The sequence below is a fragment of the Diabrotica virgifera genome, chromosome 9, assembly GCF_917563875.1.
Source record: "Diabrotica virgifera virgifera chromosome 9, PGI_DIABVI_V3a".
Taxonomy (NCBI): domain Eukaryota; kingdom Metazoa; phylum Arthropoda; class Insecta; order Coleoptera; family Chrysomelidae; genus Diabrotica; species Diabrotica virgifera.
In genome coordinates this window covers 69347017-69371681 of record NC_065451.1, presented here as the reverse complement: position 1 = coordinate 69371681, position 24665 = coordinate 69347017, and the positions used below count along the sequence as shown (strand labels likewise).

Below are 24665 nucleotides of genomic sequence, written 5' to 3'. Positions count from 1 at the left end.
AGTAAATGGACCATAATATTTGTTTTCTTTTTCAGTAATACGATTACTTAATTGTAGTCTCAATTCTACAGTGGTAAGGAAGAACTTATATACAATGTGCCTTGAAGTTGATAATCAGCAATACTATGGCTCAGGGAAATCAAAACGTTTTGCACAATTTGAAGCAGCGATGGAAGCACTTAAAGATATTCTCCCATTATATGGCACAAGCACTTCCAAATTTGTCGCACAAAATAATACCTTGAAAAAGGCACTAGGAAGATCTCGCAGATTGGAAGATAACATTATAAACACAAATCTAAATTGTCACAAAAGTGTTCTTCAAGAATTTAATAATTTATATTACGGATCAACTTTTACCTGTACCAAGTCAACGAATTCGACAGATAATTCACAATGTAGATTTACAGCATCAGTGAGAGTAAATGATCAGGTTTATACAGGAACTGGACCTAATAAACAATTAGCAAAACGATCTGCTGCTGTTGCTGCCTTAGGTAAACTTGAGGACATTATTCCATCGGAGATGGGGAATCATCTGCTCCTTCAAAAAGACCAGCGCTTTTCTGATTTAATTGGGCGCTTAGTTAACGATAAATTTAACACCATAATGGTCAACGATAAAGTCCACATGAAACGAAAAATTTTAGCAGGTAGACATATCATTATTTAGTCTAGGCGCCAGAGGAGTCACCGTGTCCTTTTCAATTCTGATGGACAAACTTAATGGTTTCTTATGGATTTTTGGCTGCTGATTACGAATTTCGAGGGTGGATTTCGATCTGAGTGTCAAAAAAATTGTTATAAACAATGTAATTGTTTATAAGGCTCTGACTCATAAACTAAAAGAGATAAAAAAATGTTTCAAATAAAATTAGTTCCTTAATAAAAACGAAGAACAAAACGTTTACTAAGCTCAAATGCAACAATTAGAACTCAAGATATTGTAAAATTAATACACAACGCAAATTGCAAAATAATTGAAGCTTTATCGATCGTAACTCGGCTCCTACGCATGCAAATGAGCCTTAGAAGCTCTCATTTTAAAGCTTAATTAATAGACTTCGAAACAAAGTTTGTTAAATTACCTTATCTTCATTTACACGTTTGAAATTATAATATTCTTAAAAAAATTGTACATTAATTTGTTTATAAGGGTTTCAAGCAAATTTGAGCAAAAACATTTATACTTTAATTACCAATATGATATAAAAACTCAAAAGGAATAATTTGAGCTTATGAAAATGTTCGTAAGTTTATTTTTGGCCAAGATATCGACATTTTAATGGCACGCTATGAGGCGCAAGATCGGCTCATAGTCAACTAAGTGACGAAATTCTTAGCCATAATATCGATATCTTGGCCAAAAAAAAACTTACGAACATTTTCATAAGCTTAAATTGTTTCTTTTGAGTTCTTCTATCATTATTGTTAATTAAAGTATAAATGTTTATAGGTCAAATTTGCTTGAAACCCTTATAACAGATTAATGTGCAATTTTTTAAAGAAAATTATAACTACAAACGGGTATATCTTTGAAACAAATGAAGATAAAGTAATTTAACAAACGTTGTTTGGAAGCCTAATAGTTAAACTTTAATATGAGACCAATAAGGCTAATTTGCATGCGTAGAAGCCGAGTTACGATCGATAAAGCTTCGAAAAATACTTTTACTGCACTGATTTTACAATATCTTGACTTTTAATTGTTGGATTTAAGTTTAGTAAAAGTGTTTTTCTTCGTTTTTTATTAAGGAACAGATTTTATTTGAAACATTTTTTTATCTCTGTTGTTTATTAGCAATTGTTTATTAACAATTAAAACAATTAAATTGTTTATAACCATTGTTTGACCACTTGGATCGAAATCCACCCTCGAAATTCGTAATCAGCAGTAAAAAAATCCATAAGAAACCGTTAAGTTTGTCCATCAGAATTGAAAAAGGACACGGTGACCTCTATTTGACAGAGAGAGAGAGAGAGAGAGAGAGGAGAGAGAGAGAGAGAGAGAGAGAGAGAGAGAGAGAGAGAGAAGAGAGAGAGAGAGAGAGAAGAGAGAGAGAGAGAGAGAGAGAGAGAGAGAGTGAGAGAGAGAGAGGTGAGAGAGAGAGAGAGAGAGAGAGAGAGAGAACAGAAGGCTACATTGCATGTCAGCGTTGAACATTCTGGACTCTTACAATACTAATTGCGACGTACTGGAACAGCATTATCAGCAATTGTAATAAAAAAATATGAAAAAACAATTTTTAAGAAACGCTTTTCTTTAGTTATGAGTAGGGTTACCATACGTCCGGATTTCGTCCGGACAGTCCGGATTTGAAAGACATGTCCGGATTGGCGTCCGGATATGAGAAATGTCCTGATTTTTTCTTTCCTAAAAAAATGGAAAATACTAGGCCAAACGGTGGGAAATTTCATTCTGCGCAGCACCTTAGGTCAATCGCAATCATGCGATGCTTAGGTCTAAAGTATGTTAAAACATAGGTGTATATGTATTTAAAACTGGTAGAGATTTTCGATGTTAGTTGCATATTGTAGCGAAACAGCTGTACTTTTAATTGTGCCATATGCATTTCGCATATATTTACAATGTAGAGGTAGCAACACAGTCAAATTCACATTTTACATTTCTACAACCCCTTGGACTAGCCCTGTCCGGATTTGGCCTTAATAAATTATGGTAACCTTAGTTATGAGTGACTAAAATTAAAAAAATTATAATTAAAAATAATCAACAAAGACAATTATAAAAAAATCAACTGAAAAGCAAAAAATAAAAAAAAATTGAAAAAATCTAACACATTCGTCCAAAGAAAAGCGTGGCGCGTCTCATCGAATAAACGGTTGTCGCCCCACGCTTTTCTTTAAAGAATGTGTTAGATTTTTTCAATTTTTTTTTATTTTTTGCTTTTCAGTTGATTTTTTTATAATTATCTTTGTTGATTATTTTTTTAATTATAATTTTTAATTTTAGTCACTCGTAACTAAAGAAAAGCGTTTCTTAAAAATTGTTTTTTCATATTTTTTTATTTTTTACTTTTTAGTCTTACACTTTTCAAACATTAGAATATATCGTCATGTTTATTAAATATGTATAAAACATATGATGTACTAACATGAAAAGTAGTCGGAATCAGCAAAAAATTTGAAATTTTATTGTTTATTTATGAAGCATAACGTAAACAATTAACGTAAAAAGTGAAATTATGTATAGTTCATATCATTAGCTACAATCCGTAAAAGTTTCAAGTTTTTACATTGTAAAAAACTAGAGAATTTAAGCATTTTCCACGAAAATCGTCTTTTTCTTATTTAACAATTAATAAACATAAAAAAAAATTATTGACTATTCGTGTATTGTTCCCGCTAATGCATATGTCTGAAAATTTTCACTCATTTGCATTGGAGAAAAGGCAGTCAAATTAACGTCTAAAGATTTGACGCAAACTATTGAACTAAATAAAAGCGTTTAAAAATTATAAAAGCTCATGTAAAAACCAATCTTATTTCAGTCCCTCGCAATTTTTACAGAATGGATCGATTTGCTTGCAAATTTGAGAATAAGTAGTGGATAGTCCAAGGATCAAAATCTATATGATGCCGAAAGGCGCTTTTACCATGGGAGTGGTTGCCACCCCATCTCGGGGGTGGAAATCTTTTATTATATTTTAACCACAAAAGTTGATAAAAACATTCACTCCAAGCAAAAAATGTTCTATTCATTTTTTTGATAAAATTAATTGTTTTCGATTTATTCGCTATCGAAAGTGTTAATTTTATATCGAAAAAATCAATGTTTTTCGATAGGTATACTCATTTACGATTCACTCAATTTTTGCCGTAGATAAAATTTTTTCACACCAAGTTCTTGGAAATTAAATAACCTACAATTTCATATTAAAAGATTTTTTCGTATCTCTAATGCTAATCTTTCTATTTTGAAGAAAATGGCATTTTTCTCCAAACTACAAAAATTCGTTATTCGCTTTTAACTCCAGTTTTTTTAAAACTATTCATTCTAAGCCAGTCAAACTTCTAGAATCTATTAATAATACCTAAATAAAGAAGAATAAATAAGGCCAATGACTAACAACACCGTTAACTTACAGTATTACGCTTCCAATTGGATTTCTCCTTTTTTTAATATTATTTTGATTTTTTAACCGTAAATTTTTTATTTTTTATCTTAGAAAGTTTGGTAAAAAAGAATTTTGTAGGATTTTACAAGATCTATAAGTCTATTAATATTACATCTTTTTAAAATCCTCAGTCGAAAAATGAGATGACTTTGAAAGGGTTGGTAAAGGTGGTTTTTGCATGTTATTACCGTGCAATTTTTACCGTAGAAAAATTTTTTGCAAATCAAGTTGTTGGAAATGAAATAAGCTAAAATTTCATATTTAAACATTTTTTCGTATCTCTGATGCTCTAATCTTTCTATTCTGAAGGAAAGTCCGTTTTTTTCAAACTGTAAAAATTCGTTATTCGCTTTTAACTCTATTTTTTAAAAACTAATAATTGTAAGCCGGTCAAACTTCTGCAACATACACAAGTAAAGAAGACCAAATAAGATGAATGACTAATTTAAATTAGGGTGGTGATTAGGGGGTTGCTTCCGATAACTTTTTTAATGAAAAAATTGAGACTGACATTGTTTTCATTATCTATAAGTCACTTAATTTTTGAGCTAGAGACGTTTTTTTTTTATTTCTGGAGATAGATATTTTTAAATACTTTAAATTAGTTTGAACGAGTTATCCTCGAAAAATGCATAGTTTTCCCGTCTTTTGACTTTGAAACTACAATATTTAGCGTTTGACGAAGAAGAGCTAACATAATATAATAAAGTACGGCTCGATTACTAATGGTCTTATAGAAAATTAAAAAAATGTTTTGTTTATTTTTTCAAAAGGTATATAAGTAAATTTATTTTGATAAAACGAAAACTTTTGGAGTTATTAGCCGAAAACTTATTAAAAACATTGATTTTTTTTCGATATCAAACTAACATTTTCGATTGCGAATAAATCGAAAACTATTAAATTTATCAAAAAATGTATACAACATTATTTGCTAAGAATTAATGTTTTACCAACTTTTGCGGTCAAAATATAATAAAAAATTTCCACCCCCGAGATGGGGTGGCAACCACCCCCATGGTAAAAGCGCCTTTCGGCATCATATAGATTTTGATCCTTGGACTATCCACTACTTATTCTCAAATTTTCAAGCAAATCGATCTATTCTGTAAAAATTGCGAGGTTTTGTCCTATTTTAAGCTTCATTACTTGGACTATAATAAACGTTATATTTTAAAGTCTGATAAAAATCTCATAATTAAAGTCTGATTTAAGTGTAGGTATAATAAAAGTCTGACTAAATAGGAAAATAAAGTCTGATTTTTATTTAATTGAATTCTAACTAAAAAATCTTTGCTAGTCGAAATAAAAGTTTTAAATTGTAAGTTCAGTTTTAAAAAAAGTGTTTTCTCAAAGAACATTAATAATTATTCGCGAAAGCCTGCTTGGTTGCTTCTGATCTCTTGTCTAGCTCTGGTTTCAGTCTGTTCAATATACAGGGTGTTTGGTAAAGGTCGATTTAAGCTAACTTACCTTAGTACAAAAGTTGATAATAACCTAAATAAAGGGTGTCAAAGTTAAACATTTATTTTATTTATTTTTAAATACTTACTGACAGGCATGGGCATGGGACAACAATACGAAATTTGGTAAGTGGTGCTGGTATTGTACAATCTACTATATTATGTTAAACAAACGTTTCTGGTTACTACCAGAGGCGTACGACGGGGGAACGTGAATGGTTGACCCTTCCCAAATTCTACGCCACTGGCTGAATTGCTATTTTAGTGCAATTTTTTGATTCTCCATTACTTTCTATGTAAAAAACATACTCTCCACATACAATGAAGAGTATATTATTTGCATAAAAAGTATTGGAGAATCTAAAAATTATGCTAAAATAGCAGTTTCATCAGTGGCGTAGAGTTCGGGAAGGGTCAACCATTCATTTTCCCCTGTCGTACGCCTCTGGTAGTAGTCATAAACGATTATTTAACATAATTAAGTAGGGTGTGCAGTGCCTACACTTTCTGCCAAGTATCACACGGATATATCATGTTATTTTAAAGTATTCTTTTTTTTTAATTAAATAATTTATTCTTTATTTAGAACTTTAAGACCTATGTCTTTCAGGTACTATAAAACTATTTGACATATCCTTATGGTACTAGGCAGAAAGTGTAGGTACTATACACCCTACTAAATTATGTTAAATAATCGTTTGTGGTTAATACCAGAGACGTTCGACAGGGGAAAGTGAATGGTTGACTCTTCCCAAATTCTACGCCACTGGCGGAATTGCTATTTTAGTACAATTATTTGATTCTCCAATACTTTCTATGCAAATAATATACTCTTCATTCGTAACGATAAAGTCATTAGTTTTCTAGATATTTGAAGTTAAAAATGAAAAGGCACACTTATTTTGATTAATGTATGCTCCTTCGTTTTTAGCTTCAAATATCTCGAAAACTAATGGCTTTATCGTTACGAATGAAGAGTGTGTTATTTACATAGAAAGTATTGGAGAATCATAAAATTGCACTAAAATAGAAATTCCGGCAGTGGCGTAGAATTTGGGAAGGGTCAACCATTCACGTTCCCCCGTCGTACGCCTCTCGTAGAAGCCGGAAACGTTCGTTTAATATAATTTAGTAGGGTGTATAGTACCAGCACCACTTACCAAATTTCGTGTTGTTGTCCCATGCCTGTCAGGAAATATTCAAAAATAAATAAAATAAAAGTTTAACTTTGACACCCTGTTTTTCGGTTATTATCAACTTTTGTACTAAGGTAAGATAGCTTAAATAGACCTATTTTAACCTCAGAATTCTAAGGTTAAGCTATGGCCCATTCTTTACCAAACATCCTGTATATGATCTCGGACATTATTTTAGTTGTGGCGCTCAGTTAGCAGTTCAGCAGTGGTATTGCTCGCGAATTCTAGCATCTACTTAGACCGCCCTTTTTTGGCATCTTACTGGTTACACCCACACATACATTCCATTCTTTTGGTAGCTCGTCGGCTCATATTATTGTGAATGAGTTTGTGTAACATTTCTACTGATTAGCTTGCATCAGCCTTTATTAAATCTATCGGAAGCTTTTCCCTACAGCGGCTTTGAAAGTTTTTAGTTTAAGTGTGTTTTGTATTTTTTCTCTTTGTAATTTTACCTCAGTGGCCCTGGTCACATCCTAAAAATATTACAGATAGTAATAGAATTGAGGATGGTTGATGATTTCTGACCATATGACATCCAGATAAAAGCCTGAAGTACCTTTTCAAGTGGATATTTGCCCACGAGACGAATGGGATAGAGGGAACTCTCGACCCAGACTGCAGGGTTACACCTGGTATACGGACGGGTCTAAAACTGCACAAGGTTCGAGCACAGAAATATTCTGTAGTGGTGGAAATTTCAATATTTCTATTCTACTGGGGAATATACCTTCGTATTTCAGGCAGAGATTTTTGCAATCTGCAGTCTGCAAGAGAAAACAACCTGAGGGCCTTCGAACTGCAGCCGGTTAAAATATGCACAGATAGTCCAGCAGTCATTGGGCTCTTGTAAGCCCTAAGGTAAACTCTAGGCTAGTGTGGGAATGTCGACAAGAACTTGACAGACTGGCGCAACATAACAGTGTTATACTATGGGTTCCAGGTCATCGGGGCATATACGACAATGAAAGAGCTGATGCACTTGCCAGAACAACATCAGCTACAAAATACCTGGGTCAAAAAGTGGCAAAAACCTCCGGTCAAACACATGACAAGATCTATATCGGACGGACATGTGCTAGTAGGGCTGAATTACTGCTGAAAACAAGCAGGAATCAGCTCAGAGTCATAACAGGTTTCCTCACTGGACATGCGTCAGTTAAGGGTCACCTGCATACAATGGGGCTGTTTCATGGAGACTTGAGCTGCAGACTCTGTAACAGAGAACCTGAAACAGTCAACCATATTTTGCATGACTGTGAGGCATTGGATCGAAGGCGGCAAACACTTTTAGGAGACATGGAAGTGACTCCAAATATATATGGCACCCGCCCACTAGACCTTTATAAGCTGGTACAGGGTTCCAGAATTCTGGATTGGGTTTCATAAAGGAATGGAAGATGTACAATAAGCTTCGGTACGACCGATTTACAACAGACGGCTTCCAGGAAAAAAAACAAAAAAATAGAATCGAAACATCTGATAAGACTTTGGTTCAACAACAGATGCAATTTTCATTATAAGACAGTTGTTGAAAAAAATACAGGGATAAGACACAAACGCTCATATGGAATTAATTGATCTGGAGGAAGCTAGCTTAAACATGGTTTACACATTTATTATTATATTCGAAGTTGCTGGACCGTCATTCAGTATGGTTTAGCTTTTAACCCTTAAGTACTAACATCTTAAATCAATGGCGTAAACACTAACTAACCGCCTGGCCTGACAGACGGGTTTAACATTTTAGTGCTAATTTTTGTTTTTGTTAAACATTTTAATGCAAAAAATTATCTCGATGACTTACTGAAAGTATTGATTAACTAAAAAACACAGTAATTAATCTCGTTTTTCTGTATTTATTAAAATAAAAGACATTATAACAAGAATGGAAGGATTGTTTGTGTAATTTTTTACTCCTGACAAAAAGTGTGATAAAAATTAAACAAATTAAAGAATCTTAATAAAAATTTATAATCGAGTTAAACAAATAGTAAGAAAAAGAAAATAATAAGGTTTTTAAAAAATGTTAAAACAAAAAAAACCGACAGGTACTACACTTAGTACAGTGTAGCAATGGTAGTCAGTGACAACATTTTCATCACAAATTGATTCCACTTCGCTTATGTCGTCTTCTACCCCATAAAACCCTTTCAAAAGAGTTTCCTCAGGGTATTTATTCCCTTATTTGATGTTTTTTGACGAACTGGGGCACATTATGTGTAATGATGAACTGGGCACAAACACTAACGCCCCGTTTATTAGACGGAAATCACACTTTGAGCCTAAATATCTTTCGAATAAAAACCTGCAGCAACTTGCCGAATTCAGTACTACGAACAACCCAACTTGAAAAGTCATAAACGGGTGACCTTCAAAATTTTCTAGGAATAGAAATATCCCACTTTCGATAAGCGATGCCGTCTGAGAGACGGGGTGTTAGTACTTAAGGGTTAAATCACGATTTAAATTTTTATAATATTTAAGGACATGTTTTCTTTTAATTTTATCAGTCAAAATTCCCATCAAATCATGTCCAGCAAAATATTAATATTTTTTCAATTTATTGTTGATAAATTAATTTTGTAATATGTATATTAACTGGCAGAATAATTAAGTATTTTAGTTGACAAGTTAACAATAGACGCAATAAAAATTAGAATGTTATTAAAATTTGATGGCCAATAAATTATTAGTTTCTCCACTTCAATTCCTCGAAAACAAATCTATGCAGAAGGTTATTTGAAGTAACTCGATACTTTAAGCGATAAGCGATTATTCATTAATAGTGCTATGTGAAAAATATAGTAGAATCAACGGTAGAATGATTCACAAGGAGTCATGGAATTTATTTCTTTTATTTATGGACCATTTATTTACATTCCACAGATTGTGCAGGAAAGGGGACAGGTTAGTACTGACCTATATGGGCTATATGAAATACAAGAAGAAATGAATGAACATTGGGGTATGATACCTATATTAATTATTCTTTTTTCCGTGAATCCTTATAGTCTAAAAACATCCATTATTATTCCTCTTCATAAGGGTGGTGAAAAATTTGATGCCTGCATCTATAGACCTATTGCCTTACTACCGGTACTCTCCAAAATTATTGAGAGACTCATTAAAACTCGACTTATGTCCTTTATCGTTGATAACAACATTTTATCACAAAATCAGTTCGGCTTTTTAATTAATAAATGTACCACTGATGCCATGTTTTCTGTACTACATGAGGTTTACCAAGCACTAAACAATAATCTTTATACTGCCACTGTTTTCTGTGACCCTGCCAAAGCTTTTGATTGTGTAAATCACGACATCTTGATTAAGAAACTAAATTTCTATGGAATTCGAGGTATTTCTTTGAATTGGTTCCAATCCTACTTGAATAATAGGAAACAACTAGTTAGAGCAAATGATAGTCTCTAGCCTCAAAAACATTATATGTGGGGTACCACAAGGTTCAGTATTGGATGGAAAAATTTTTTGTTGTTGCTGATGATACCAGTATCATTTGGAGCAACTCAACTATTGCGTCTCTTCATGAAACTATAACTTCGGATCTACTGACGATAAAGACCTGTTGTTCTGAAGCTATTTCCTTGTGGCATTTTTATAATTAATTATTTATATGGGAAATAAGCCACAATTAAAATGAAAAAAATAATTTTATTAACGTTTCGACGCCCAAATCGGGTGCCGTTGTCAAAATACAAAATATTACTAGAATAAACAAAAGTGTTGTTGCTAAGCAAAAAAATTCTTCTAATAATTTATTTAATCTGACTCATTTATATTGGCAATTCATACATATATTATACATTTTAAAGTAGAAGACTTTAAAATGATATTGCCAATATTTATGAGTTGCGTTCCTGGGACGACTTACTGAAAGATAGTTCATTCGATTACATGAAATCAACCCTAACTCAAGAATATCCGTCACAAAAAAATTATAGCATGTGATCTGTCTTTAAAAAGACAACCAAATGCAACGACAGTAAAATTCTCGCGTTAGAGACTTCATAGTAAATCACAAGGGAAAACCAGGAAAAAACCTTGTGATACTATCCCGACATCGTAAGTATTTGGTCTTACATTTAATTTACTCTCAAAAAATAATACCAAATTCTGACTTGTAACAGGTTTAAATTATAAATATATTAATAATACTAGATATATATATATATATATATATATATATATATATATATATATATATATATATATATATAAGTAATATGTACTAAAATATAAAATATGTACTAGCTCGATATTATTGACTTACTAATCTTGGTATTTTCTTTCTATTGACTTCCTCTTTCAGTATGGGTAACCACATCCTACTGCATTCTATCGAGGAATTTGCGACACAATTGGTTTCATTTAGCATAATTAGAGCCGCTTCTTTGATTTTTCTCTTTTTACTATCTGATTCTTTCAGGACTATACTTGAATCTGTCAACTGAACTCTATGCTCATTATCCTATGCGTGTTGACATATTTGAGATCTATCAAATTCTCTATTTTTAATATAAGATTGATGTTCACTTATTCTAACGTCTAATGGTCTTGATGTCTCACCTAAATAAAATTGTTCGCATTCACAAGGTATTTTATAAATGCAATTCTTTGTTCTTTCTTGATCATTGTTAGGTTTAGTTTTAGATAGAATAGATGTCAATGTGTTTGTTGTTTTGAATGTTGTTGAAATGTTGAATTTATTTCCTATTGTTTTAAGTTTCTCGGATAGTCCTTTTATATATGGTATTGATATTTTCCTCGTATTATTTCTTGTGAATGTTGTAGGATCCCGTTCTAAGTTGTTCTGTTCCATTCGATCCAATCTTGACAACTCCTTATTTATAAACGATAAAGGATAATCATTTTTTAATAAAACAGATGTTAATAATTGTTTTTCTGCTAAAAAGGAATTTTCGTTAGAACAAGTAATTTTGGCTCTATCATATAAGGATTTAATGATTCCTTTTTAACGTTGATGTTGTGATTTGACTTGTAATTGAGATATCTGTTGGTGTGTGTGTTGGTTTTCTATACACTTGAGTCTTATATCCAATATCCTTCTTTGAGATATAAAAATATATATATAAAAATATACGAAACGTTAATAAAATTATTTTTTTCATTTTAATTGTGGCTTATTTCCCATATAAATAATTAATGATAAAGACCTGGTCTGACTCTAATTTAACTTTAATACTCTCTTTTAACGTAGATAAAACAGTAGCATTATCCTATAAAGGAGCTCTTCAACATTTGCCTCTTAATAACAGCCAGATCAGTACCGTTGATTCTGTAAAACTTCTCGGTATTTTTTTAGACAGCAACCTCAAATGGTTCCTTCATATCGATTCGTTAAGTAAGAAACTCGCCTCAGCTTGCTATGCAATAAGATCTGTCTCAAGGGAATTCAATTTAGCATTTTCTAAAATAACATATTTTTCGTTGTTCGAGTATCATCTTCGAAAAGGTCTTCCTTTTTGTGGGTTCTAGTACAGCTGCTCAATTTTATATTATTTTTAAATTGCAAAAAAGAGCAATAAGATGTCTGTTTGGCCTCAGAAGATCTACTACACATTGCAGAAGCTTCTTCAGAGATCACGGAATTTTAATACTTCCATCTTTATACATTATATTCTAGAAACGGTTTGTTTAATTCGTAAACACCTTCATGTCTTTCCAGCAAGACCCAATCATCTTTAGTCCACCAGAAATTCAATCTTTGATATTTATTTACCGATCCCATCCACTGAGTTAGTAAAGAAATCTATATTATATTCCGCAAAAAAAACTTTACAACCATCTCCCTTTACAACTTAAATCTGCAACATCGTTCCCAAAGTTCCGTAAAATGACAAAAGCCTATCTATCTAAAATATTAAAGACCATATTATTCAATAAGAAAATTGGGTTTCATACGCAGTAGCTTAAACTTATCAGTCCCTAATATTGTATTTTATTTGTTGTAAGTATGTTCAATTTGCAATTTATACATATAAATTTTGCAATAAATTCTTTTTGTCTTTGCTTTTATTTCTTATACAGGGTGTCCAGAAACTCTACCGACAAACGAAGACAGCAGATTCCTCAGATAATTTTAAGACAATTTAACCCAATTCACCTAGTCCGAAAATGTTTCTTAAGGGAGCTAGAGCTCTTTGAAGATGGCGTCATGTAAAATTAGTTTTTCTTAAATACCTCCAGAACGCTTCTATTTAGAAAAACGAAAATTGGTACGCATATTTATTTTCCAGAGATCAATCGATTCTATCCATTGCGAATTTCTAGTACCGGTCATAGGCGTCCGTTTTGGGTAGGGCAACGGGTATTTTATCGCATAACTTTTTTGTCTTTAACTTTTATGCATTTTTGATACTGGATTATTAAATTGTGAGGTATTCTAGTACTAAAAGGTACTCTTGCTTTATGGTAGGGGAGCCCAAGCGGGGATTTTTGCAGTTACTTGAGCGCGTCAGATTAGCATATGGGAGAAACCTGGTACCATGCAGATGTACCTCTACCATATATTGGCTCTTAACACAGGGGAGTTCGTTAAGGGGGGCCCGAAAAAAAAAATCTATCCTTAAAAAAACTCGAAATTGTCAGATTAAGATAAGGTAAGTTAAGTACATGCAAAAGAGTGTATATTTCAAAAATCTGACGATTTGAGCCGGGCGTAAGGAAATGGGTGAGTCCCAAAGTTTCACAAGAAAAAAAACGAATATTTCGCGAAATGAATGACAGATCGAAAAACTAAAAAATATGTGCCCAATATTTTTTAAAAATCTATCGAATGATACCAAACACGACTTCCCACGGAGAGGGGTGGGGGGTAAATTTAATATTTTAAATACGAATCCCGCGATATTTCGCGAAATGAACATCAGATCGAAAAACTGTAAAATACACTTATTCAATATTTTTTAAAAATCTATCGAATGGTACTAAACACGACCCTCCATGGATGTGTGGTGGGGGGTTACTTTAAAATCTTAAATAGGAGCCCTCATTTTTTATTGCAGATTTGGATTCCTTACGTAAAAATAAGTAACTTTTATTCGAAACATTTTTTCGAATTATGGACAGATGGCGTTATAATCGGAAAAAACGATTGTTGGAAATGGAAAATTAAATTAAAAAATGGCAAGCGCCCACTAAAATGGAAAACTTTACTTAACTTTTTTTGGTTTTAGGACCTACTCTTCACAACCCAATAGGTGCCCAAAGCGCTCGAGTGACTGCACATTTAGCATACTTAGCTCCCCTACCATTAAATCGGTAGGACACACCGTTTTCTAGAAAAATCGATTTGAAAGTTTTTCGTTTTTGGAATTTGAAAAAAAAAGAACTTTTCAACAAAAAACGAAGTATTTTACCAACATAAAGTAAGAGTAGCTTTTAGTACTCGAATACCTCATTATTTAATAATCTAGTGCCAAAAATTCTCAAAAATTAAAGACAAAAAAGTTATGCTATGTAAAATAACTGTTGACCTACCCAAAACGGACGCCTATGGCCAGTACTAGAAATTTGCAATTAATGAAATCGATTTGTCTCTGGAATATAAATAAATGTACCAGTTTTCGTCTTTCTAAACAGTTTTTTTTAACTTTTTTTTTTAAATTCAAAAAGCGAAAAATTTTCTAATCGATTTTTCTAGAAAACGGTTTGTCATACCGACTTAAAACAAGAGTACCTTTTAGTACTACAATACCTCACAATTTAATAATTTAGTATCAAAAATGCATAATAGTTAAAGATAAAAAAGTTATGCGATAAAATAACCGTTGCCCTACCCAAAACTGACGCCTATGATCGGTACTAGAAATTCGTAATGGATGGATTAGATTTATATCTGGAAGATAAATGTGCGTACCAATTTTTGTTTTTCTAAATAGAAGCGTTTAAGCGTTAGAAGTACTAGAATACTTCAAAATTTCATAATCCAGTGTCAGAAATGCATAAAAGTTAAAGATAAAAAGTTATGCGATAAAATAACCGTTGCCCTACCCAAAACGGACGCCTATGATCGGTACTAGAAATATGCAATGAATGGATTAGATTTATATCTTGTAGATAAATACGCGTACCAATTTTTGTTTTTCTAGATTGAAGCGTTCTGGAGGTATTTAAGAAAAACTAATTGCAAGACGCCATCTTTAAAGAGCTCTAGCTCCCTTAGGAAGCATTGTCGGACTAAGTGAATTGGTTTAAATTATCTTAAAATTATCTGAAGAATCTCCTGTCTTCGTTTGTCGGTAGAGTTTCTGGACACCCTGTATACTAATATTGACGATTTATCTAATTTTAGTAAATTATAATTGTTATAAGTTATTGATATTATTTTTGTTTTGAGTGTATGCAAGCTTTGTCCATAAAAGTAAAAATTTTCAGTGACAATAAAGCATATTTCTATTCTATTCTATTCTATAGAAATAAGATTTTTGTCGGGATCCAACTAGGTTGCAAATGGGATTTTGGGGTATAGTAGGCGCGCGAATCGGTTGGAAAATTTACACCGAATATAACAAAATTTAGTTTGGCAACACTGTGTGAATGTTGATGTTAACATATCCCTTCTAAGATAAACAGAACTGTAATTTAGTCCAGACAAATTAATAAGTTTTTTTGCCAACAAAAATGAGATGTTTTAAGCAAATAATTTTGAATTCGTTCCGCTAATGAATTTGCTTTTTGTTATTAACGTAGAAAAATCGTTAAATTTCTCTTGCACAATCATTATCGTCCATTTATCGTCTGATTATTTTAACTGTCCTACTAATATCCGTCGACTAATTCAAAATAATTAATGGGGTGTTAAAATATATTATCTTTAGCGGCTTCTGGAGTGTCTTAGACATATCGAATTTCATTGATAAAATGCGCATTCCCACCGATTTGCGTTTCGACTATCCTATAGCTATACCTAATACACACATTATAAATACAAAAATATCCGACACAGTTCGGAGGCATATAATAGTTATTAACAAATAAGGATAAAAAATGACAGTTCTTTGTTTAAATTGCTACAGTTAGTACAATAGAGTAATTTAGTATATTCAGAGTAATTATCTTTTAGTAGATGAGCAAAGGTTTAGAATAGCAGTTTTTGAATTTTTACCCGATCATTTGTTGCTTCTAAAATTGCAAAATAAGGCTAAAATTTCGAAAATGAAAAATTAGCTGTAACTCTTGCAAAAATTAACTTAGGACATTGATATTGCATAAAAAGTTGAGTTAACTAATTCTTATGCACAAACAATTTCAAGGCGATTTGTCAATTAGTTTAAATTTTATTCAATTTGTTGATTCCACAGAGCTTTTTTGCATTGGTATTTCTCAAAAAATAATAATGATAGAGCTATTCTGCGGGAACCGCATAAAGAATAAGACTCATATTTTCAATGTACATGTTAAAAAAAAACTAAATCAAAGTATTTTATCTTTTTTATCTAAATCAAAGTAATTTTTACAATTGTAAAAAGCAGTAAGTCTACTAAAGTAGGGTCATTTTTGGTTTATAAATAATTTTAATAACTTTGCATATCTATTAAAAGATAAATATTTTAAATGTCTAAATCAAGGCTATTGATTATGTATTTTAGAAAGGAACTACAACGTTAACAAGGTTTTATTGTTTCATATAGTCAATGGACTTCTATATTTGAAAAAATCGCGGAGTGCTACCATTTAAATGGGTGCGTTTTTGAGAAAGGGGTGAATTAGTCCCTAGGCACAGGGCGAATTAGGGTGAGTTTTATGCACATTTAGTGCAAACACGTCTATAGGAAAATTGTTCCAGGTTAAATTTACTATCGAAATATCACATTTTAAAGTCAAAAACATGTTTTTTTACAAAAATATATCCAAAAGAAAAGCAAGAAAAAAACATGAAAGATAGCAATTTTGTTTTTCGTCCCATAACTTTTTTCCACGGGGATATAGGTATAGACATTGCGTCACAGAAAAATAACTTCCGTCCTTTCTCTTTAAAAATGGCGTTTGGTAGAAGTCTCTGTGATTTACAATTTCCAAAATATGATTTTTCAACTTTCGCCACTCACAGCGATTTTGGGATATTTTCCTTGTTACTTCGCAAACATTGTTCTGTAACTTTTTTCTACGCATCTCTAGGTATACGCAATGATACATTTAGTAGAAAGAGAAGTCAATTACCTTTAAAATGTTCTATCGCAGAAGGCCGTACGGCTATATTTAAGCAAGATATAATTTTTCAAAATTTAATACTTTTAATGATTTTTGATATATTTTACGATTATTTTTAAATTTATTATAACTTTTTTTATTGTATAATAATATACAGAGAGAGTCTGTAAAGTGGAATAAATTCAATATCTCAAATACTAATTGGTTTTTTGGAAAATGCTCAGACCCGTCGATTAGTATTTCAAATTGTCCTTTTTGACATTCAATAATAATTTATACAGGGTGTCCCAATTTAGAGATATAACGTCATCGTCGATTTTCTTAAATGGCAACACTGTCATTTTGATAGCTAATTTGATAGGGTTTGTAAAGTTATACATAACTGCAAAATATCAAATTTTTATTCTCTACCATTTACAAGATAATAGAAAATAACAAAGTTATATCTGTAATTTGGAATATATTCAATAATTAAAATACTAACTGTTTTTTTGAAAAATGCTCAGACCCGTCGATTAGTATATCAAATTGTCCTTTTTGACATATAATAATAATGTATACAGGGTGTCCCAATTTAGAGATATGACGTCATCGTTGATTTTCTTAAATGGCAACACTGTCATTTTGATAGCTATTTTGATAGGGTGTGTAAAGTTATACACAACTGCAAAATTTCAAATTTGTATTCTCTACCATTTAGATGATAATAAAAAATAACAAAGTTATGAAAAAGAAGTAATCAACTAATAATTGAATTTAATTATTTCAATAAATTAAGCAAAAACTCATAATGTTGCCCTCAATTATTGTCAAATTGTCAATGGGCAACGTTATGAGCATTTGCTTAATTGAAATAAATAAATTCAATTATTATTTGATTACTTCTTGTTCTTCATAACTTTGTTATTTTTTATTATCTTGTAAATGGTATGGAATAAAATTTTGAAATTTTTCAGATGTGTATAACTTTACACACGCTATCAAAATAGCTATCAAAATGATAGTGTTGCCATTTAAGAAAATCAACGATGACGTCATATCTCTAAATTGGGACACCCTGTATACATTATTATTATATGTCAAAAATGACAATTTGATATACTAATCGACGGGTCTGAGCATTTTTCAAAAAAACAGTTAGTATTTTAATTATTGAATATATTCCAAATTACAGATATAACTTTGTTATTTTCTATTATCTTGTAAATGGTAGAGAATAAAAATTTGATATTTTGCAGTTATGTATAACTTTACAAACCCTATCAAATTAGCTATCAAAATGACAGTGTTGCCATTTAAGAAAATCGACGATGACGTCATATCTCTAAATTGGGACACTCTGTATACATTATTATTGAATGTCAAAAAGGACAATTTGAAATACTAATCGACGGGTCTGAGCATTTTCCAAAAAAACAATTAGTATTTGAGATATTGAATTTATTCCACTTTACAGACTCTCTCTCTATATATTGTGTAATAAAAAGGGAAGCTCATTTTCTTTACTTTAAAATGGTGTACTGTAAAAAATTCTAGGACTATTTGTAAACAAGATATGCTTTTTCAAAATGTGACATAGGTATACACATGCAAAAGTGGGAACCATATGAAAAACTTTTGTAGTATTAATTTTATGATTCTTTATAAAATGCTCTGCCTAGTGTGAAACCTAAAATGCAATCATCAGATATAAAATTTTACTAATAGTGTACGAGGTATGTTAAAAAATATAAATTTGCTCAGGAGTAAAGTACCTTTATATTTCGCAATATCGAAAAGAGTTATTAAGAAAAATTAATTGGAATTAAAAATTACATTATAATATGCCATTATATTCTTCTAATTAAAAAAAATAAAAAAATTTGAATTTTTTTCAAATTACGGATACTCTTGGATATCTTGTTTAAAAATAGTCCTAGATTTTTATGGAATACACCATTTTAGAGTAAAGAAAATATACTGTTTTCTATAATATATAATGTATATCCCTAAATGTACAAGAAAAAAGTCATAATGATAAATTTAAATAATAATCATAAAAAATATGAAAAATCAATAAAAGTATAATAACTTGAAAAAGCAGAACTTGCTTCAAAATAGTCAAGCAACCTTATAAAATAGAACATTTTAAAGGTAATTGACTCCTCTTTCTAATAAATGTTATTGCATGTACCTAGAAATGCGTAAAAAAAGTTACAGAACAATGTTTGCGAAATAATGGGGAAAATGATCCAAAAATGCTTTGAGCGGCGAAATTTGAAAAATCCTATTTCGGAAAATATAAATCCTAGTGACTTCTGCTAAACGTCATTTTAAACAAAAAGAATGTATGTTATTTTTTGCTAAAGCGATGTCTATACCTATATCCCCGTGGAAAAAAGTTATGGGGCAAAAAACAAAATTGCTTTCTTTCGTGTTGTTTTTTTGCTTTTATTTTGAATATATCTTTGTAAATAAAAATATTTTTGAATTTAAAATGTAATATTTCGATAGTAAATTTAACCTGGAATAATTTTCCTGTAGACGTCTCTGTACCAAAAGTGCATAGTACTCACCCTAATTCACCCTGTGCCTAGGGACTAATTCACCCATTTCTCAAAAACGCACCCATTTAAATGGTAGCACTCCGCGGTTTTTTCAAACTTAGAGATCCATTGACTATATGAGACAATAAGACCCCGTTAACGTTGTAGTTCCTTTTAGCTCTCTTATTTTGAACATAATCAATAGCCACTAAATTCATTTTCTCGAGAATGGGCTATTTTGGAGATAAATCCCGAAACATATCGATTTTTAGTTTTAAATTACGATTTTTTGGCATATACATATATCATACTAATGACGTCGTCCAACTGGGCGTGATGACCTAATCGATGATTTTTTAAATAAGAATAGGGGTCGTGTGATAGCTCATTTGAAATGTAATATAAACATTAACATAATTATTTATACAAGGTTTCCAAAAACATTTTATTTAAATAAATTGAGACAAAAAGAAGAATGTATATAATTTATTTTATTCAAAATACATTTTACTGTTGTCACAAAACAGAAAAAAATGTTTATTTGACAAATAAACAATGTTTTTCGCTTAAATTCGATGTTACAGTTTAAAGTTGCCACCCAACTGGCTTTTAGCAGACTGAACATTTTTTCTGTTTTCTGACAGCAGTAAAATCAATATACCTACAGTGTGTCCACGAATAGGGTGCCCAAGAGGAAATTTTTTTTTTATTTACAATTTTAGCGAAAAACGTAATTCTTGATAAAAAGTTTTGCTTGTTTTAATACCCCATAAAACGAAATAAAATTCAAGTTTTTCAAAACTTGCTTAATTTTGTAGCCAATTTTATATGGAGATCCCTATAAATTTTTGCACTAAATTCTAAATCGTAACAATAATCTCTTGTTGCTAAGCTACAATGTAGCTTAGTAACTGTCAACTTCGATAAATTATTTGCCAATAGTAATTTTTTTCGACAATGCTTTCAACAAAGAATTTATGTCATTAAAAAAAATTTTAAATTTATTTCGAAAAAAAATGACAACTCGCAAACTATTTATGTTAGTTGACATTTACTAAGCTACATTGTAGCTTAGCAACACTAGATTATTGTTACAATATCGAACTTAGCGCAAACATTTATAGGGATTTACGTAAAATTGGCTACAAAATTGAGCAGGCTTTGAAAAACTTGAATTTTATTTAGTTTTATGGAGTTTTAAAACAAGCAGAACTTTTTACCAAGAATGACATTTTTCGTTAAAATGGAAAATAAAAAAGTTTTTCCTCTGGGCACCTCATCCGTGGACACACTGTATATGCCAATTGAGTTCAAAAAATTTTTTGGACACCATCTATAAATAATTATGTTGTTTATATTACTGAATAGATAATTGAATAACCTTTTAAATGAGCTATAATGCGACCCCTATTTTTATTTAAAAAAATCATCGATTACGTCATCACGCACAGATGAATGACGTCACTATGGATTTAAATTTGATTTATCTCTAAAATTGCCCATTCTCGAGAAAATGAATTTATGCCAACCTCACTGTATCCAGTCAACCAGTCCTCACTGTATATTAAAGTACTATTTTTTCCTGTAGCGATTTAAACGAAAAACTACCATTTTTAGTGGTACCATCAAAACACAATCCTAACTGTGATATGCAGTGACGAGTGCGATAATAACCGTCAAAATAATATAAAAGACGGAAAACATAATACGTTGTGAAATAAAGAGATGAAACTAGTAGAGATGGGAAATTATCAATAGAAACCTATACATTTGCATTATATTGACGGATTCCCACCTTTAAACGTATCTGAGGAGTTTGGCAACTACCACTGTGACAGTCACAGTTTTAGTTGGCATACTTCTCCGATACGTCTAAAGGTGTGAAACTATTAATATAATTAATTAATTAATATTTATTGACGGAAACCTCCATTTTACAATTAAAATTAAAAGTCAAAATTAAACATTGAACACAAGTTAACTTACATTACTTACAATTAAACTAACGACATCAAAAAATTAAAATCAAATTAAAATAATTCACGTGAAATAGTCCTTTTAAAAACATTTAGTGTGACTCCCATAAAGTCTATATTTGGAAACTCATTTACACTAAATAGAAACAATTCTATTTAAAGGCATATTTTCTGCATGACGTGTATTGCACGATCTAGCGGATAGCAAGGGACATCTTCTCAAATTCCTAGCTGGAACATAAAAATCTATTCGACCCAGAATGCTAGGTGCAACAATAATACCATTTAACACCTTAAATACGAAATTAAGGTCAAAGTATCGCCTGCGATCCTCTAGACTCTAGACGGTGCAAATGAAACATCTGCATGACCTGACTGGAATTCAATTGCATTCCTCTAGTACCTAATCTATACCGCAGATATCTAACGAATTTATTTTGAATCAATTCAATTCGATATTTGTGATTCTCATAACTTGGACTCCAAATCACTGAACAATACTCTAGTAATGAACGAACATAACTCAAAAACAATCTCACAATTACAAACAAATTATTAAAATCATATGACATTCTGATGACTAGCCCTAATGTCGGATTAGCACGCGCAATAATGGCATCATAATGGTCCAGGAAACTTAGCTTACTATCCAGTAACACACCTAAATCCTTAATTACCTGAACCCTAGATAAATCCACATCTCCTATCTTGTATTTAAAATTACTGGTGGTCTTATTACGTGAAAAAATAATATATGAGCATTTCGAAGCATTCAATCTAAGATTATTTTCCTGGCACCAATGTACTAAAGAATCCAAGTCTCTCTGCAAACCCTCACAATCAGATTCTGACCTAATGCATTTAAATATCTTTAAGTCGTCTGCAAATATCAGATATTCAGATTTAAAGTTCCTACCAATATCATTTACCAACAACAGAAAAAGCTTACGACCCAAATGGGAACCCTGCGGAACCCCTGACACGGCTTCAAATCCATTAGAAACACATCCTACTGATCTTACTTGCAATGTTCTTCCTTGAAAATACGAAGTAAACCAAGCTAATAAAGAACCAGTGATACCAAAGTTTCTCAGCTTTGTAATTAAGATATTATGATCTAGTAGGTCAAAGGCCTTACTGAAATCGGTGTATATAGAGTGCACCTCGTAACTCTCATCCATTGCTGTACCTATACTATCGATATACAAAAAGAGGTTAGTGAGAGTAGAACGTCCGCCTACAAATCCATGTTGGTTGTCCGTAATAATGTTCCTAAAACAATTATCCAAACTTGGCAAAACCATTTTTTCAAATACTTTAGATAAGGCTGACTGAATACAAACTGGCCGATAATTTTTGATATCACTATGATCTCCTGCCTTAGGAGAAAATAGGACAAACAAAGGAATGTTTCCATCTGTTCGGGAAAATTCCCGTCTGGAGAGATTTATTAAGAACATATACTAATGGTTCACACAAGGACACTGCACTTTCTCTTAGGAACAAATTCGGTATCAAATCAGGGCCAGCCCCTTTATTGACATTTAATGACAACAACACATTCAGTAAATTGTCAAAAGTGACTTCGAGGTTACTAATTTCCACCTCCAGCTGTTGTGAGAAAATTTCATTACTCTCCAGGTTATCCAGAGATTTACCATTAAAAGTGCTGTATACAGTACCAAAATGTTTCGCAAACAACTCTGTTATTTTTTGTTTGTCATTCTCACTTTCCTCACCTAGAAACATAGAGCCAGGGAGAGCACCATGTTCGTTGGTTTTATTTTTGATGAACTTCCAAAATTCACCGGCGTTCTCATTTATTCTCACTTCCATCTTTGAAACGTAAGCTTTGTAAGACTGCTCAGTGAGTGATGAGCATTCATCTCTCAAATTTTTAAATTCAATATAGTGGTGATACTTATTTGTAGTTTTATATTTTTTATGCGCAATCTTTTTGGCAATGACTTTACTCTTAAGTTCAGATGAGAACCAAACAGGAAAATTCGATCTTTTTACAGATATCTTTGGTACAAAAAGTTCAATTGCGTTCCAAATAATGGAATAAGAAGCATCTAAAATGTCATTTACATCCTCTAAACAGTACAACTCAATCCAATTGATCTGAAGCAAATAATTATTCAAGACACCATAATCCGCCTTGTGAAAGTTATAATAAATATTAGTTTCCAAACTGATATATTCATTATCAAATAATATTAATGCTTCAAGTGAGGGATGATACCTGTCACACGTCATTAAAGCTTCCGCTTTTTTAGATTTAAATAAGTATCAGAGAAACACAGATCAAGAATTGAGTCATACTGGTTTTTAAAATAATTATATTGACCTAATCCTAAAAAATTGAACTCATCACAAAATAATGTAAATTTATAGGTTTCTATTGATCATTTTCCATCTCTACTAGTTTCATCTCTTTTTATTTTACAACGTATTATGTTTCCCGTCTTTTGTGTTATTTATGGTGCACTCATCACATAAGTATACAGTGACGAGTGCTCTAAGAACCGGCAACATAACGCAAAAGATGTAAAACATAATACGTTGTGACATAAAAAGAGATGAAACTAGACGAGTTCTAAAATTATCGATAGAAACTTATAAATTTACATTGCATAGTTTCCCACCTTGAGACGTCTGTGTGTGTGACGTGTTAATTGTCATACTCCTCCGATACGTCTAATACCGGCTTTATATGCCGGATTTATACTCAGCCTTTGCCACTGCCGCTGCCGTTGACGGAAATATTGCCCGAAATATAATATCAACGCGAGTGAGGTGTTTACATCAGTTCCTCACCAATGTCCCGACAACTCATTACCGAACGACTCACAAGAAAGGAATGTGACAACAACATCGTCTTGCTCCCTCGTACGTTCAGAGTGGACGAGCAAAGAGCAAAGAGCAAAGAGCAAAGCTGAGAAATCAAACTCATACTGGCAAACGGAGGTGCACAGAGTGCTAGCAAAGAGCAAAGCGGCGAAACCAAACAAGTTTGATTTCTTTGGTCCATGTAGTGAGACCGCTCCCGTCTGAAAAAATTTTTGATTCGGTTTCTTTGTCAATTCCTATTCAAAAATGTCCCCTTTAAACAAATCTGAAGAGCACCGGGCGGAATTTTTGGGCAGAAATTGTTTAAACAATTTTA

The 24665-nt window shown here is 31.7% G+C and overlaps 1 protein-coding gene across 1 annotated transcript in view; it reads left to right on the top strand.

The window, feature by feature from the left end:
• The window catches only part of LOC126891802 (double-stranded RNA-specific editase Adar-like), a 44792-nt gene that overhangs the window by 9762 nt on the left and 10365 nt on the right, over positions 1–24665 (top strand). Inside the window, exon 2 of the mRNA XM_050661081.1 lies at positions 36–653. Coding sequence (XP_050517038.1) covers positions 36–653 — 618 coding nt within the window. The remainder of the gene's footprint in view (positions 1–35; positions 654–24665) is intronic.